Genomic DNA, 17,991 nt, shown 5'->3' with positions numbered 1-17,991 from the left:
CTCTGTAATGTTTCTGTATTAAATGCAGAATCAAAATTTTATCTTGCATATGTTGTATAAAATTTGATATTCTGTATTCCTGAGTAAAAAGTGTAAAGGTTCTAGATGCTGAGTCAATACCATCCTTTTGTGACCATGGCTTGGTGTAAACTATATAGATACAAAAAGGTTTTACATTGCGTTGTAAATGGTCAGTTTGAGAATTGGGTAGATCCAAAGACACTTTTAATGGGTTGTCATTTACTTTGTGTCCTAGGTCCTCATACATCATCTAATTTGAATGATGTGCATGCCTTGGACATAGGAATTTTAACACCTGAGGTTTCAGCATCCTGCATTGTCTCCAGTGCACAATCTATGGTAACCCAGCAGAGCATTAAAACTGAGACATCACGTACAAATGGGGCACTTGTTAGAGATGAAACTTCACAAACTACACTCAGTACGCAACATGAAGGTTTGAAATGAGTTTCACATACTGTATTCTCAGCCATTTGTCTGTCAAAGCAGTTTGCAGAATTGCAGGGTGGACATTAACATTGCATGCGTATTCAAATGTGAATAAAGGTACCAAGTAAAAATGTTTGCATGACCTATCAGTATTTGCAGTTAACAGTATTTTTTGTTCAGCACATCAGCTATTATAGTTGATGTAAAATGTATGGTTTTTACCACCTCAAGCAGAGATGTTCCCAATTCCCATTCTCAATTTGTAATATTAATGAACACGACATTGTCCTACCACCTGCATATGATTAATGAAACATTATTACATGTCATTGACTGTTACAGCAATGGTCACCTCCACAGAAATGTTATTTTTAATGGTAATTATTTTTTTTTTTTGGGGGGGGGGGCTAATGGGATAGGCGATCATGGAAATAATTGTAAGACTAGACTAGCATTCATCAATATAGAAAACCAAAAATACTCTATTGGAGGTTTGGTAATAAATAATAATCCTGGATACACATATTCATACTGTTCTACAAAGAGCAGTTATCTATGGCCACCAATCTGTAGACTTCTTGTATCTGATTAAAATACAGTATAATTGCTAAGATATAAGGTATTAAATGTACCTCAACCTGAAATATCAGATATGGACTAACCCGTGGATAGGCCATATTCTCCTCGCCTCCTATTTGTCTTTAGAGTTTCACAAACAATGGGGAATGTGCTTTAAAGCAGTGGTCCTCAACCTTGGCCTACAGGGCTCACTAACAGGCCAGGTTTGCAAGATAACTGAAATACATCCCAGGTGATATCATTTGCTGCTCAGTGATTGCAGTACTCTAGTCTGCATCTCCCCAAGGTAATACTTAAAATCTGGCCTGTTAGTGGGCCCTGAGGACCGGAGTTGAGGACCACTGCTTTAAAGGATAAGTTCACCTTTTAAAAAAAACAAAATAAATAATTGCACATCTTTTTGCAGGAGCCTGGAAAAGCCTTGCACCCACGATCACCAGATCATGTGCCACGCGGGACTTTGCAGACTTGTCAGTGTATCTATCTACTCGTACCTCGTATAGCCAGGGAATTACACACTGACAGTAAGAGACAGTGCACTACCAGAGTGCTCAACAGTGTCCTGGTAGCTCATTGAGAACTATAAGCCAACAGCTGCAAAGGCTGTCTTTGGGTTCTCATTCACAGAACTTTATTTTTTATTTTTAGTAGGGACAGCGAGTGGGGGGAGAAGATCGCTTGCTGTCACTAAATGCAGAGGATCAGGGAGATGTTGCAGGAGTGGAAACATGTTCTATGTTCCACCCTAAAAACAAATGTGTGGAATGTGTAACAAGTTCCCAAAGGTGAACGGAATTTGTGGCAACCCATCAGGAATCATATGTTGTATATGTTGCTGAAGGGGTCCACAGTAACTGTATGTATGTATTTTGGTACACCAAAAACTAACCTCAGGTACAGATTGAAGTTTGGTACACTTTATATACAAGTAAGTTCATCTATTTGATAATTACTGAGGCATTTTTCTTTCTAGCTACAGGCTCCACATCGGCTTCACATACAAGTGAGAAAGTGATGTCCCAGTCAAAGAGCTCGCTAGTAAGTTTTACCTGTTAACAATAGAGAGACAAGTACACATCAGTATACAGAACTGTTGTTTTGACTCTTTTTTTAAGGCAAAATTTAACTAAATTAAACCCAGAATTACTGGTTACTGATACACTGGAAAACTTAAAAAAAATAAATAAGTTTTGCTCATTTTTGCTTCCTGCATTCTGGAGAATATGCCAATTTGCATAACACGTGCATGTATCTCTTCCTAGAAATGGATAATAACACTTCTGTTGGGTAAACTGAAGAATTTTTACTTTGCTGACAGGCAAATGGGCATGTTACAGAAAAGTCTGCAGTAAAGAATGGACAGAGGAAGTGGTATGATGTTGGGATCTTCCAAACCAATAGTGCTGTTGTCAGCCACTTCTTTGTGCTTCCAGAAGCGAACCAGGGCACTTCAGGCAAGGTAGTGTGTCTACATCAGATGTGTACAGTTTCTGTCTTTTAAGTTAGGTGTATATCTCAAAGGTATATCGGCAGTGTTACTTTCGTCAACGAAAATCTTTTCAACATAGTTTTTGTCATATGCATGTTTTCAGGGACAAACTCAAGGTAAATTAAGAATTAAGTCAATTGATGAAAATGAATTCCAATTAGTTGACTAAATCTAATGAGTTTAGTGAATTTGTTATGCATTATGTTTTCTCTAGAATTGTCAAACTCCTTGTATACTCCTGGAGTAAAAATATATTCATATGTTATTATTTATGGTATTCAGGTTTGAACATGCACTACAGACACAGATTTAGCCATTGGGATATAGAACGTCTTTATAAATCCACATTTAATAAACAAAAACTTTACTTTAAAAAAAAAAAAACAGAAGTACAACTTTAAAATATAAAAAATGGGGTGGGGGAAGTAAGAGGGGAAGTACACAGGGCAGAGAAATGGATGGTCTGGGGAGGATGTTTTGCACAGGGCTAAGCAATGCTACCTTGCTGGGAGGGGAAACACTCACCATTTCACATCCGGACAGATACAAATCCAACAGAGGAGTTTCTCTTATGTGGTTTGCAGGGCATTTTTCCATAACTCGCAGGCAGATAGAGGGAGGCCTGTGTCTCCCAGTCAATACAGCTTGCCGATTAGTCAGGGGATGGAGCTTTAACAGACAGACAGAGCGCCAAGGAAAGCAGAAGTTCAGGTGGGTACTGGGAATTTAGGTCCACTACAATGCAGTATACTTCGATTTTTTTTTTTTGTATGGATTAAAAAATGTATTGCCATTATACAATCTAAAGTAATACAATAAAATGCAGGGACACACAGTGGGGTTTATTTACTTAAGCTGGACAGTGCAAAACCAGACTCACTGCTGCACAGCAACCAGTTGGCTTCCAAGTTTTATTTCCAAAGCTTAAAGGAGTTGTAAAGTCAGAAGGTTTTTTTATTTCAATGCATTCTATGCATTAAGATAAAAAGCCTTCTGTGTGCAGCAGCCCCCTTAAGGCCTCATGCACACGGGATGTTTTTACAGCTGCTGTTTTTTGTGTCCGACTTTTTTTCTGCAGCCAGTAAGCTCCCCAGCATGTTATCCTATGTGTCCAAGCACACACAGGCTGTTATCAGCAGTTTTTGGCAGGAGCATTTTCTGGCTGGGAAAAAAAAAACTAGTGGGTTTTGAGAGGATTTTTTTTTCAGCTGTAAAAATGCTCTAACTCTGAGAAAAGCTTAAAAACATAGAAAAACACGACTATTCTGCGTTTATCAATGTTTTTGAGCCATAAGCCTTTGTGGGAGTACAATTTTGCTAAAAATAGCTAAACACTACAGCTGCAAAAAGCGCTGAAAACTCCTTCTACGGCTACAGCTTTCTACTGTCATTTTGATAATGTCCAGTGTGCATGTGAGGCCTAATACTTACCTGAGCCCCCTCTCTATCCAGCGATGTCCACGAGTGCCTCAGCCGTCCGGGATTGGCTGAGACACAGCAGCAGCGCCATTGGCTCCCATTGCTGTCAATCAAACACAGCCAATCGGGGGGAGAGAGGGGATGGGGCTGAACGGCGGCTCCATGTCTGAATGGATACATGGAGCTGCAGCTTTGCTCGGGTGCTCCCATAGCAAGCTGCTTGCTGTGGGGGGCACTCAACAGGAGGAAGGGACCAGGAGCTCCAGCCAGGGACCTGAGAAGAGGAGGATCCAGGCTGCCCTGTGCAAAACCTTTTCACAGAGGAGGTAAGTATAACATGTTTTTTATTTTAATAGGAAAGAAACAAGACTTTACAATCACTTTTATTGAACAAGCTGAGATTATAAGCTGATTGGTTTCGATGCAGAAATGAGCCTGGTTTTACACTCTCAGCTTTAGTAAACAAACACTATAATGAACACTACACTTTTAAGAATTTAAGATACCATAACACTGCCACATAGTGACCTATAAAATCGACATGTACATAAAACAATAGATATTAAAATGTAAGTCCTGTCCCTACACTACCCTACCCTACCCCATACTTTTACATTTTTTTAATTGTAAACTAAAGGACCAAATATGCAATCACATTCTAACAACTGAAAAACTCTTGGTTTTCTACCTCCAGGATGCTGATGCACCTTGCTACACTTTGTTAAAGAAACATGGACTTAGTCCCGGGAGTGCATACAGGTTCAGAGTTGCAGCAATTAATGGATATGGAATTGGTTCTTTCAGTAAAATTAGTGAGTTTAAGACTTGCATTCCTGGATTTCCTGGAGCTCCATCATCTGTAAAAGTCACTAAGGTGAGACTAAGAAAATACTTGCAAAAATGGCACAAAATGTATTCAGACCACACATATGAAAAATTATTTGTTGGTTTACAATAGCCTGCAACATTTACTAAGCATGTAGTCTTTAGTTTAGCAAACCTACCTTGATCTAAGCATACCGAGTCCCTTTTACAGTACATTACAGTGTCTAATAATAGCTAGACTGTTCTTTCACTGAGTACAACAGAGAGAGACATATGCCTGAGCTAGAATACATCACTGGCATGTGCGAACTACCCTACTTCTCTTCTTTTCTTGATGATTGAAGTCCCCTTTTTCTTGAAGTGTTTGCTCCATTCTTTCATATAACACATGGATTCTACCCAGAACATTTAGTCGTTGCTTGCAAGAACTGTCTCTTGTATAAACACCCTAGTTAATGAATAAAATACAAAAGGAAATGTAAAAAGTAAATAAACAAAATTAAAAAATTTATGATGGCAGATTAGTCCTTGATGGTCTGTGGCAATGCAAAATTCCACCTAAAGCACAATGGGAGAGTAAAAGACGGCCTGAGGAAGTTATTCCCAACTTTACCTTGGTAGATTGGGCCTAATGCTGTTTGCTGGGTCAGATGTACCATTAGGCACAGTAGGTCTGTGTCTATAGAATATAGTATAGAGAGTAACGGTGCCTCCCTTTTAACTGGAATCAAATGTGTATAGTGAAGCTGCCTTCAATTTAAGTACAATGGAATTAAATAAAATGAGGGAAAATGTTGAGGCGCTAGCACATGAGTATAACCAACCGTAAATATTGATCACAATAAATGGCAAACTCAATAGAACGTAATAAAAATATATCACCTCAGTGTGACGTGTATCAGTGCCAAACAAACCAAATAAGAAAATAAAAATAACAATTACAACCTGGATCAATTCTTGCCAGTGCATAAAACAGAAACAGAAAAGGGAAAAATATGATGACATAGATGGTATAAAACTTGTGTAATAATTACTTCCAGGCTCAATACTACTGGTACCGTGGGTGTGTGTACCAATAGAAAGGATTTATATTAGTGATGGAGTGCTACATGCAATAAACTGTGTCAGACAGTCTCCAGGATAAAGCAAACCTATAACTAAACTGTGAATTAGATATATGTGAATGGGTGCTGAACACAGATAAATATGACGGTGACAACAATCAAATTTAATTAGTAAAAAAATCCATATCAAAATAAACTATTCTAAAAGTAGTTAATTTAATTAGCAACAAAGTCCATATATAATTGAAAAATTCTAGGTGGAGTGGTGACAAATCTTGTGCTTTTACTCTGGGTTTCTTTTCTCTGTGAGATTTGGTGTGACATAAAAATGGCTGATCCTTCACCCAGTGAGCTGAGGTCACTTACCAGTGGCACTAAGGCCTCTGAGGACCTATAGTGCAGGTAGAACTTTGTATCTTGCAGCGACATTCTCCTCCCAGGTGAAGATTCAGGGGTGTCTTTAAACCTGTATTCTCCTATATGGGTGTCTCAGATCCCAGATGGCTCAAAAAATACATGGAGGAGAGGTACTCATGGTACAGTACTTTTATTTAAACATTAAAATCAAAAAGCAGAAAGAAACTCACATTTAAAAGTGTCTCTTAAGACACTATGCAGAAGGCAGTGGCTAAAGGTCAATGGGAACCGCTAAGCAGGATGTAAACTGCATTCCACGCTTTGGAGTCCCGCAACCTAGAAGCGACGAACAGAAATGACGTACTGGACCCTCAATGCATTTTGCCGTTAAAGCATCATCAGGAAGTTTAGTTTTGCGATATTTGTTTCTTCATGTCACTACCTCTCCAGTATGGTTTGATTCTGTCAATGACCCAAAATCTCAAATTTGATGGATCTCGGTTATGTTTCTCCATGAAATGTTTGGACACGCTATGGTTTTTGAAACCAGTTTTTATCTTGTGTGTGTGTGTATATGTATATATATATATAATGTTCATTTATCCTCTTATACAAGCATCTGGTGGTTCTACCGAAATATTTCAAACCACATGGGCACATGAGCAGATAGGTAACCTATTTAGTACCACGGGTGATGAAATCTCTGATTTTATGTTCTTTGCCATCAGATCCTCTGATTGTGGTGGTTCTTCTCTGTCTTTTGAGTAACCCTGCAGCCCTGGCATCTTCCACATTTAAAGAAGCCAGCTCTGTGTAGAGAAGTTTTTGGCTTTGGAGGATTATGATAGGCCACACATTTTTTTATATTCTTTATAATACAGTTCATCTAAGGTTTTTTTATACACTAACATTTCTTATGTTATGTTTTAAACACAACATAAGAAAAACACCCCGCTGGGACGCACACACCTGGCATGCCAGCGTCGCAGCATGCCCCTTGGCCGACAGCGCTCTCACTGCGGTGCAGAGGTAGTCTGTCAGGATGGACGCCCACCCTCAGCAGCGGGGTCTGGTAAGTACAGTACAGTCCCCCCGTCTGGTTAGCGGGCCTGGGGCGGACGTAGGCTCCTCCCATAGGTAAGTAGGACCCTTGGGTACCCATACCTCCTACCACCCTCCTCCCACTAGTCACCTGGGACCTTCCCCTCCTACCCTGGTCTCTCCCTACCCTGGGCTCTGGACCCCGGGGACATTTTTAGGGGGGGGGGTCCCCTATGTAAGTTGCTTCAGGTGCTATACCGGGTAGTGGACGGTGGGGGTGAGGCCTCGGAGGAGGGTACATGGTTGCGCCTCATACCGCTACCTCGGGGGGGGGGGGGGTTTCATCCGCCAGGATGACCCCCGCCAGGGCCCCCAGGCCTGTTAATAGGGTAGGCCTCACTAGGCCTGAATCACGTGCTCATCGGCGCGAAACTGCCATTTTGCCGTGGCCTGCAGCCTTAACAGGCCTCAGCAGCCTGCCTGGGTATCATTATCACTGTAATGCTGGTGGCCATTTTGCTGGATCCAGGGACAAAACAGCACAGGAGCTTCTGGCTCTTGTGGGCAGGGGCGTTTCCTTCTACCTTCTCTTCTCCATGCTGCTGATGGACCTTGCTGTGTTCTCCATGTGGTAACTGCTCTAGAGGAGTTTAATTAACCTGGCCTTCACCTTTTCATCTTCAGAGGGGTTTCAGGCCTTTAGGGGGCTTACGGAGCCCCCGGAGTAGCGCTGCGTGCATTGCGATCACCTCTTAAAGGCGCAGCGCACGCCAGTAACGTGGCGTTAATATTTGGCGATTGGGCGTGGATTGCTCCCTCTTAGGCCATTGCTCCTGTTTTCAGGAGAAGCTTCTGTTTAACCTCTTGCGGTGCAGGTTCCGGTGTTTCCCCGTTTCCCTGTCTGCTCTTTACATTCTTACTGTGCAATCCTTCTGTTTTGCCATATGTCTAACATGGATTCCCCAAGTTTGTCTGCGACCCCGATGTATTGTTGGGGCCCGCATCTGATGCTCATGATGTGACTTTATTGTCTGTGATGCAAGAAATGTTCAGAAAAATGGACAGTTATTGCGGCAGCATTTACTAAGAAACTCCTTCGGCCCTCGCCTGTCTCATCTCAGACCTCGGATTCTGAGGCGGATATGGTTGCTGACGACGCAGACCCCCTTTTCTGACGCGGAAGAGGATGTTTCCACACCTGCCTTGGCACAGGAAAAGGCGCTGGTAGAAGCTTTGATATCCTCAGTGAGGGACACCCTAAAAATCACGGATGCGATTTCTAAATCGCAAGGAGCCTTGGTATCCTTTTGATCCCTCAGGACAAAGAAATCGGCCAAGGTTTTCCCTTGTTTCGAAGTCTTGTCCGCCTTGGTGGAGGAACAATGGCGGCGACCTAATCGCACGCTTGCAATTCCCAAACGTTTGGCTAGACACCACCCGTTTCAGGAAGAGATCCTAATCAAATGGACGGTCCCCCCTCCGGTGGTCCCCCAGATATGCGGTATTCCCAAGGCCATGGTTTTACCGGTGGCAGGATCTTCATCTTTCCCTGATCTGGTTGACAGACATTTTGAGGTCTTATCCCGACACCTGTATACGGTAGTGGGATCTTTTCTCAGGCCTGCCCTGACTACCATTTTAGTCTCTCAGACTATGTTTGAATGGGTAAAGGCTCTGAGATAGGCACTGACGGTAACCCCATTACGGTCACCTGCACTGGAACTCGCTGACCAATTTTTGCAGACTGCAATTTATATGCGATGCTAACCTGGACGTTCTTGCGCTTGCGGCCAGAGCGTCAGTGGTAAGTGTGCTCATCAGACGTGCGTTCTGGCTAAAGTTCTGGTCGGCCGACCAGGCTTCTAAGGAGCTTTTGGCGTTACCGTTTTGTCTCGCCTCTGCTCCCAGGGTCTTCACCAAGGTGTCAGCCCCTGTCCTGGATTTGCTACGGCAGAGAGTAATAGTGATTCTGGGGTACCTGGACGATCTAAAAAATAAAGTCAGTTTACAAGACATTACTTGTACCATGTATATCTTTCTTCCTATCCATGTGAGCCATCCGTGAGGGATAGGAGCACCCTGACAGCAAAAAGCAAACCCGCTGTGTACATTCCCGGCGTAGACTATTGGCAGGCAGACTACCTGAGTCGTCAAACCCTGGATCAGGGAGTGTGGTCCCTGCATCCACAGGTGTTCCACCAGCTTTGTCTCTGGGATCCCGGATGTGGACCTGTTTGCCTCCAGACAAAACAGGAACGTTTTAAAGTTTGCTGCTCGGTCCAGAGATCCTCTGGCCGATGCAGTAGATGCCCTGGTGGCTCCCTGGAGCCAGTATGGGCTAATTTATGCATTTCCTCCGCTGAAACTTTTATCTCGCCTGCTATGCAGGGTTGAGTTGGAGGGGATTCCGGTAATTCTGGTGGCTCCCTATTGGCCCCGAAGATCCTGGTACACCGTGATTCAGCTGAAGGTCGCAGGTCCATGGACACTTCCTCAGCGGGAAGATCTTCTATCTCAGGGTCCGATCTTCCATCCTGCTTTACAGTTGCTGGCTTTAACGGCTTGGCTGTTGAGAACAAGGTGTTAAAGGACAGGGGTCTGTCCGATTCTGTGATCCCTACCTTACTCAAGGCTAGGAAGTCCACTTCTCGGAAGATTTATCATCGTACGTGGAAAGCGTACATTGCTTGGTGTGAATCGCTTAAGCTGCATCCTAGAGCCTTTGCTATCAGCAGGATCCTGACCTTTCTGCAGAAAGAGGTTGACCAACGTTTGGCGTTGGGCACTCTTAAGTGTCCGATCTCGGCCTTGGCTTTGTACTTCCAACGCCCTTTGGCTACCCACTCTTTAAATCCTACTTCAGGGGGTTTGCCATATGGCTCCCCCCCAGGAGGTCTCCGTTACCTGGGACCTTAATTTGGTTCTATCGGTTCTTCAGAAATCTCCTTTCGAGAACATCAGAAATCTCCTTTCGAGAACATAAGACACATTTCCTTGTTCGCCTTGTCGCAGAAAGTTGCCTTTTTGGTGGCTATCACCTCTGCGCGCAGGGTTTCTGAACTATTGGCGTTATCTTGCCGCTCTCCTTATCTGGTAATACACAGGGATAAGATAGGGTTACAGCCTAACCTTCCATCTGAACAAAGACATAGTGCTTCCATCACTCTGTCTGAAACCCTAACATCCTAAGGAAATTGCCTTTTCGTAAATTGGACTCTGTTTGTGAATACGGATGGATCCCGTAAGTGTCAGGCTGCCCTAAGGGCAAGGTTCCTCCTTTCCCGGTCACGGCTCACTCTAGGTGGACGTTGAGTGCCTCTTGGGCTTTCCGCCATCAGGCGTCATTGATGCAGGTTTGCAAGGCAGCCAATTGGTCGTTTGTACATACGTTCACCAAGTTTTACAGAGTGGATGTGTTGGCATCCTCGGATTCCGATTTAAGGAGCAGTATACTTTTCCTTCTCCTTTATGGTTTTGCTACAATTGAGCCCCAGTTGTTGCTTGTTGGGCTCCATGTTATATAGTTGACTATGTTAGCCTTGGGATTGGCATTCTTTTTAAGTTTGTCCTTTCCCCACCCCTCAGTGGTTACTGCTTTTGGACGTCCCATCCATCTAAGATTTAAAGCAGCAGCTACGTCCGTTGGTGGACGAAAGAGAAAATTGGATTTTTTTACTTACCATAAAATCCATTTCTCTGAGTCTACCGACGGACGTAGCTCCCACCCCTCTTTTCTCTGAAGAGTTGGGTTTTGGTTAGGATTCAATGCTTGCAACTAAACTGAAGATACAACGGTGAGGCCCGAGGTAATAATCCAGGGACCCTGCCCCCTGGGCGTGTCAAAGCCTTCACCTGGTCACTCCAGTGGGAGGGGCTTATTACCCATCCATCTATGATTTAAAGCAGCAGCTCCGTCCGTTGGTGGACTCAAAGAAATTAATTTTACGCTAAGTAAAAAATCCCATTTTTTTTTTTTCTCTGTTTAGTGGTAAATGGCTACACTTTTTTTTTTTTCCTATCAACTCTAGAAATGCAGTTATCGTCACTTCTCTTTTTATGCATCGGTAGAGTATTCTAAGCCAGATTAGGACCGATAAAACAGGAAAATGCTCTAGAAAAATAAGACAATCCTAGCAGAGTAGTGTTGCCTTAGCCACTAAAGTTTGTGTGTACATATTCCAGTGATGGTACTCCTGCCCTGGCAGTTAGTAAAAGTTTCAGCAGTAAAAATGGATGCCAGGAAAGGGCCTAGGTGCCAGATTATCTCGTCCTTCATGAGCTGTTTGGGTCTTGCACATGTTCAGAGCACCTCACCACTTTCCTCTATAGTGTAGTGTGGGGCTTCTGATCTGCTCAGGCTGCACAGGGCCTATCTATCCCCACAAGCTTAGAAGTTTCTTCCATGACATTGCCCCTGTACATTGCACCTTGTTTGCTTGATTGAAAGCTTTCCTGAATTTAGTCTGGTTATCTAATGTAACGTATGTAATCATTTCAGAGTGCAGACTGTGTCCATATTTCATGGGAAACGCCTTCTTCACCAACGGGAAACATTTTAGAATATTCTGCCTTCTTAGCCATACGTACTTCACTTCCTGAGGCTCAGAACCAACTGGCGTTCATGAAGATTTACAGTGGTGTGAAGACATCCTGCACTGTAACCTCTGCTCAGCTGGCAAATGCTCATGTTGACTGCAGCTCCCGACCTGCTGTTGTTTTCAGGATTTCTGCAAAGAATGAAAAAGGTTATGGACCAGCTATACAAGTGCGCTGGCTTCAAGGTAAGCACAGGAACGATTGTTATATGAACCTTATGCTGCCACCTTCAGGTGAATGGACAATGTACAAAAAAGATAGGAATCTCCACAGCTTTACTAATCCTCTGTTATCTCTCTTGTGGGCTCGGTTTCCATAAATGATGGCCTGTTCCATATACCCCTGATGGAATGGTAAACTTCATTCAGAAAATTTTTTACAACCAGCAGGGCAAGTGGGACTGTACCCAGACCCCAAATACAAGAGCAGGGACGGCCTGTTACATCTGCTGGTTGGTGTTGGATCCTGCAATTGGCGATCTCTGGCATACAGTGTACTCAGGGACCTCCCTGGCAGAATGATATACAGGTCCAGGGCAGAGATCCTCTTGGAGGAAAGTTGAACCTGTGAAGGCCCTGCCAAACATGAGTGCCTTTAATTGATGTGGCAGATTCCTCCGAGTGTTTCCTATGACTTGTCAATTTGTTTTTGATTGATTTGTCTTGGCAGTGCTTGAGGTGCAATATAGCAGTAGCAAAGTACTATATGGGCAGCTTGTCATTTTCAGCTTGTCCCGTGTACTGTATATGTGCATTTTGGGCTCTGAGCTAACACAGCATGGGATACTTTCCTTCTCCAGGTACAGTAAGTAGTGGGACATTGTCTACAGGGGGTGACTGCCACTCAGGGCCAACACCCTCAGTGGCTGAAGCCACTTCAGCAAGGCATGGCTTCATGGGGTGGGTGGGGGCGGGGGGGGAGCGCGAGGCAAGGAAGGATGATGGGATGGGCTACTAAATCCCTAGGGTGGACCCTCTGCAAAGTTTGCCTTTCAAAGGGGCTCCCTCAGATACCACAGATAATAGATTAGAAGCTCTCCTCTAGGTTTCCTCTCTGGTAGCAGTGATTCTGCAGCCTGGGATAACTGCAGTGGGAAATTTGCAAGCCCATTTTAGGCAGCTCCTATTAGACAATCTAAGAGCCTTGAGCTTCTGGGTTGATTCTTTGGAACAATCCATACCAGAGCTTTCTAGAGTGAGCAGAAGGGCTTTCGGATCCTATGGCTCAAATGATTGTTGGTAGGTAGAACTTCTCTGCTAGAAGTAAATTGAGTGGCTGCCCTTTGAGCGCGATCACTCTTTGCCCTAAGGAGAAGGCAAAGGTGACACCAGTGGAACCTTCAAAATTCAGTAAGAGTTCCTTTTTTAAAAAGCAACAAGCCTCGGGTTCCAAGCAGAAGCCTCCATCCGAGTTAAGTGAAAAAAAACTAGACTCCCAAATCCTTTCTCTCCCTCTTCTTTCCAAATCCTCCTCACAGTTTAGGAGCGCCCTGCACTTGCATTTGAGGGAGGCTCTTATGGGCCATGATAGCTGCTTGGAGTCAGGAAGTAACAGATGACTGGGTCTGCAGTGTTGTATCCAGAGACTGGATACTGGAGCTTTGCTTCTTCCCCCTCTATTCTTTATACATTCTAGGATATCTTTGGATCCACAATAAAGAGTATTTTCTTTGTGATCCTGGAAAGACTTGTACCAGGGGGTCATCACTCCTGTGCCAACCAGAGAGAGGTCTCATAACTTTTATTGCAACCTGTTAACAGTTCCCAAGCCAAACGTAGACTTCCAGGCTATTCTGGATCTCAAGGGTTTTAACCAGTTCCTGCAAGTACAGAAATTCAGGATTCAGTCAACCTGATCTGTGATTTGCTTTGCTCTATTAGAGGACTCCCTAGTGACAGCAGATATCAAGGATGTCTATCTTTTTATATCCCAGTTTTCCAGCCCCTACAGCGGTTTCTGTCATTTGCAGTGGACGATTGACACTATCTATTCGTGACATTAGTTTTTGACCTGTCCACAGCACCAAGAGTGTGGGCTTCAGTTCTCGGGTTAGTAAGGATTAGCGATTATTCCCTTTGGGAGATACCTGGATGACCTGCTGCTCAGGGAACATTTGACTCAAAAACTGACTTCACATGTCCAGCAGACATTACTAGAAGTCCTAGAGATGTTCGACTAGGTGCTGAACATCCAGAAGTTGGCATTGCTTTAAACACAACGTCTGGAGTACCTAATTTAGTGCTGAACATGGAGCAGGCAAAGGTGCTGCATCCACAAAAAAAATGTCTAGGTAGAGTCCCTAAAGAAAAAAAAAAAATCCCTCAATTCAGACCTGAATCAAGGTGCTGGGGAAAATGGTAGCTGCCTTTTTGATGCAATCCCCTATGTCCAGTCTCATTCCTAAGCTCTACATCTCAATTTTCTGCCAGTATGGGATATACCTCAGGAGTCCTTGAATCTACATATGCATCGGACTTTCAAAACCATGTTGTTTCTGTGGTGGTGGATATCCACCCAGATGCTGGATACTGGGAAATCACTCCTTCCCATTACTTGGAAGATCATGATGATGCTTGTCAGCCTTTTGTGCTGGCAAGGAGTTCTGGAGAACCTATCTCCAACCTTCTACCTTCAGGAGCTTCCCATCAGGGTGCAGTTGGACAATGATGATCAAAAAACAGTATTTCTCCTGCGCTCAAGTTGTGTGCAAGAAGGTGAGGGGTCTTATGGCACCACCTAAGGTCTTCCTGCCCCCTCAGGACCAAGGGTATCCAAATACACTGAAAAAAACAGACCTCGTGCATTACCACTAAAAAGGTTTATTAAAATCCAAAAAAGCAACATACATTGTAATCCCAAACGTATAATTGCACACATGCAAAGACAATGGAACCAATCGCTTTCAAGATAGCCAGGTATAACTGGTAGCACTTTTTGGCTCTGAGGAAGAGGGTCCTCCCTCGAAACATGTCAGCCAGACATAGGCGGATACCATCATGTCATCCAGCACCGTAGGAGTATCCTGGCTATCTTGGAGGTGATTGGTTCCATTGTCGTTGCATGTGTATCATACGTTTGGGAGTACAATGTATGTTGCTTTTTTGGATTTTAATAAATCTTTTTAATGGTAATGCATGAGGTCGGTGCGCCCTCCCCTCTCTGTTTTGATGTATACTACAGTCATAGCATTGTCCAACTGCAACTGTCAAGGAGGAACATGAAGTTGCAGACATGATCTTCTCTTGGACAAAACATCACATTCCAGGTCTCTCGCTATGCACATTACTGGCATGGAAAATTGGCAGGAGCGTAAGGGGCCCCTTCTGCCATTGTGCTGCCTTTTCTGGGCTTTCCTGTCCTACTGGGGAGCCTGGGGCTGCTGTGGGCAGTTGCACCTGCTGGTGCCAAATGGGTACTGTGTATCGACAGATCTGGGGTCTGTCCACTGTCCATGTTATCACAAGGGATGTTGTTTATTCCTTGTAATGACAATAAAGTTAATTTAAAAAAAAAAAAAAAGACAATAAAGTTAATTTAAAAAAAAAAAAAAAAAATGAAAGTGTCAAAATTTTCAATAAAATAAATAAAGAAATAAAGCTCCCTGAACACGTAGGCCCTTTGCGCATAGGTAACTGTTGATAAACATCAGAGTGAGAGCAATAGATTTAGCACCAGACCTCCTAAACTGGTTTCCTGTAAAGTGATATCTGTGGATAATGTATTGTATTGTAGTTCGTCACCACATGCATGTGCAGTTTTATAGCGTGACGTGTTGGGTATCTTTTTTTTTTTTTTTTTTCTATTTATCTATGTACCTTTTTTTATTGTGTGCAACATCATATTTTATAGTTTAGAAAAAATAGGTATTATATTGTTTGTGGACTAAAAATTCATTAAAATTCAGCTTTTGTTCTTAATCTGCATTTTGAAAATTGCTGCACAAATGTCATTAAAAAAAAAAAAAAAATGCAACGACATTTGGGGGGGGGGGGGTTCCAAGTAATTTTCTAGTAAAAATACGCTTATGTTAATTAATACATTATGGTTTGTTACAGCAGAGAAAACGTGAAATGTCTTGTGGAAGCGCCTTGACAAGATTAAGCAGCAAAGTGCCACTTCCAATGGATGTTTGCCACTAATGTAACTGAAAGGAATCATTTTTATCGTGTACTAAGTGTAGCTGTATGTTTTACTTTTTGTAATATTTTGTAAATCTCAGAATGTTTATTTTTACATTATGCTACCTGTTGTAAAGCGATACATAATCTAAATATATACCTTTTTTATTCATGTTTTTTTGCAAAGGATTAGTGACGTACTCAGGTGGGACTACACAGTACAGTTTCTTTGTACTGGAAACTGGCTTTGGCTTCCATTTTTTTTTTTTTTTTTTTTTTATTACCACTTAATTGTATTTGTGAGTATCTAGTTTTGAGCAATAAAATAGAGTAAAAGGGATGGACAGAAGGTTACAGTGCAATACTTTAGGCACAATGCACTTCCCTGACTGCAGGGGCTCCGTGCCTATACTTCAGCATGGAATCATTAAGGAATGTGCAAGGGGAATTGTAGAAGGTTAATTTAGGCATTTTACTTTTCTAGAAAAGTGTGTGTTAAATGACTTGCACTTTTTAAATAGCCTTTTTTATGAAATAAGTTGTATGCAAAAAGAAATGGTAAATTTATATATAAAAGAGCATCAGTCTGGTCATTCAGTATACTAGATTATTCTGGTAGTTGTACAAACCAATGTTCCTAACTAGGTTTTACTGGACTGTGCAGTTTAAAAAGGGGTCTCCGACCAAAATAAGAATTTCTAATGCTTCATGACAGATCTCAGGAAAACCCCAGTGTGATCTCCATCCATTTAGAACGGCCATTTACACAAGATTGTGTTTACTTTACATTCTTGAATGGCTGGTGCAAATAGAATCTGAACTCTAATCTTTCCATCCTGGTAAAACCGAGGAGAAAGGGCTTTCTTGCAGAATTTTCAGAGAAGTTAGAAGCAGGTGTTAAACACTTTTTTAGTTTTTCTGGAAAACCCATTTATACGGAGTAGTATCTTGTAGAAGCAGTTTAATCGCCATATCTGCACTGATCACAGGTCAGGGAAAAAACAGATGTCCTATATAATCTAGGTAGGCAGTCAATTACCTAAGCTTAGTGGACCAATTTGCTTAGCAGACAAACTTCTTGGTATGTTGTGCACTACACTGCCCAGCAGTACCTTTTTGTCAGATGAAGCGCATTTTTAAATGAATATTTTAGGGAAAAACATGTCTGCTATAAAAAATTGCAGTAAAGTGGGTTTTGCTCACTATAAGGAATGCTATATTCACCAGAGGTGCTTTAGCGCTATCGGCGTACCACAAACTCTTGTAACTTTAGGTCCATATACATGGTACTGAGCTGCTTTTTCACAGATGCAGCTGATATCTACTAAAAATGACAGTATTGACCCATGTTAGGGTAAACCTAATGCTCATTTCTCGAAGTCAGGCATGTCAAACTTTTTATTATGGGCTGCATGACGCCCTCAGCGGTTTAAAGTTCAAAACCAAACTACTAAATAAATGCACCCCTAACTGTTCTCAGTTTATTAGTTACTTATTTACATAGCTTTGTAGCTTAATCCTTTCCTATGGCCCTTTTCTTTGTGATTTAAATATAAATTGAAAAGCTTACTATGTAAGGTTCTGAAGTGTCAAAATAGTTTTCAGGAGTTAAAGGATATGTTCATCTTTCAGGAGAAAAAAATAAATGCACATATTTTTGCAGAAAAAAATAAATAAAAAGTCAAGCTTCTGCAGACATGTCCTCCAACTTTCTTGCCTGTACCTCCTGCATGGGTTTTCTGTTAGAAGCTAGAGGAAGAGTCAACCCAATACGAGGGTGCTCATCTGTTCCCTTGCAGTCCATTGAGAACCACAAGTTTGTCTGCCTCGGTGTCAGACTGGATTTGTAGTTTGTTCATTTACAGATCCCTGTGAATGAATGAGACGGCTCTGCGGGCAAATTTTTAATGTGTTACAGGCTGCAAGGCAGAAGAACCCTTCCGGCTGTCACGGATGAAGGGGGGGTTGCTGGAACATGTTACACCCTATATACAGGTGTAACATATTTCAAAAGGTGAACAACTTTTAAGTAGGCGCGGCCCCCTTTGAAGAT

The 17,991-nt window shown here is 42.5% G+C and overlaps 1 protein-coding gene across 1 annotated transcript in view; it reads left to right on the top strand.

Annotated features, from left to right (window-relative positions):
- HCFC2 (host cell factor C2) overlaps positions 1-16,498 on the top strand; it is a 44,806-nt gene extending 28,308 nt beyond the window's left edge. Inside the window, exons 11-16 of the mRNA XM_082256497.1 lie at positions 257-457; positions 2,003-2,067; positions 2,348-2,488; positions 4,632-4,811; positions 11,723-12,005; positions 15,876-16,498. Of these exons, the coding sequence (XP_082112623.1) occupies positions 257-457; positions 2,003-2,067; positions 2,348-2,488; positions 4,632-4,811; positions 11,723-12,005; positions 15,876-15,889 (884 nt within the window). The 3' untranslated portion in view covers positions 15,890-16,498. The remainder of the gene's footprint in view (positions 1-256; positions 458-2,002; positions 2,068-2,347; positions 2,489-4,631; positions 4,812-11,722; positions 12,006-15,875) is intronic.
- Positions 16,499-17,991: the final 1,493 nt, after the last annotated feature.

The sequence above is a fragment of the Pelophylax lessonae genome (assembly GCF_965119305.1).
Source record: "Pelophylax lessonae genome assembly, chromosome: 4".
NCBI lineage: Eukaryota > Metazoa > Chordata > Amphibia > Anura > Ranidae > Pelophylax > Pelophylax lessonae.
The sequence above is the reverse complement of the archived record's forward strand: the minus strand, read 5'-3'. Positions and strand labels throughout refer to the sequence as shown.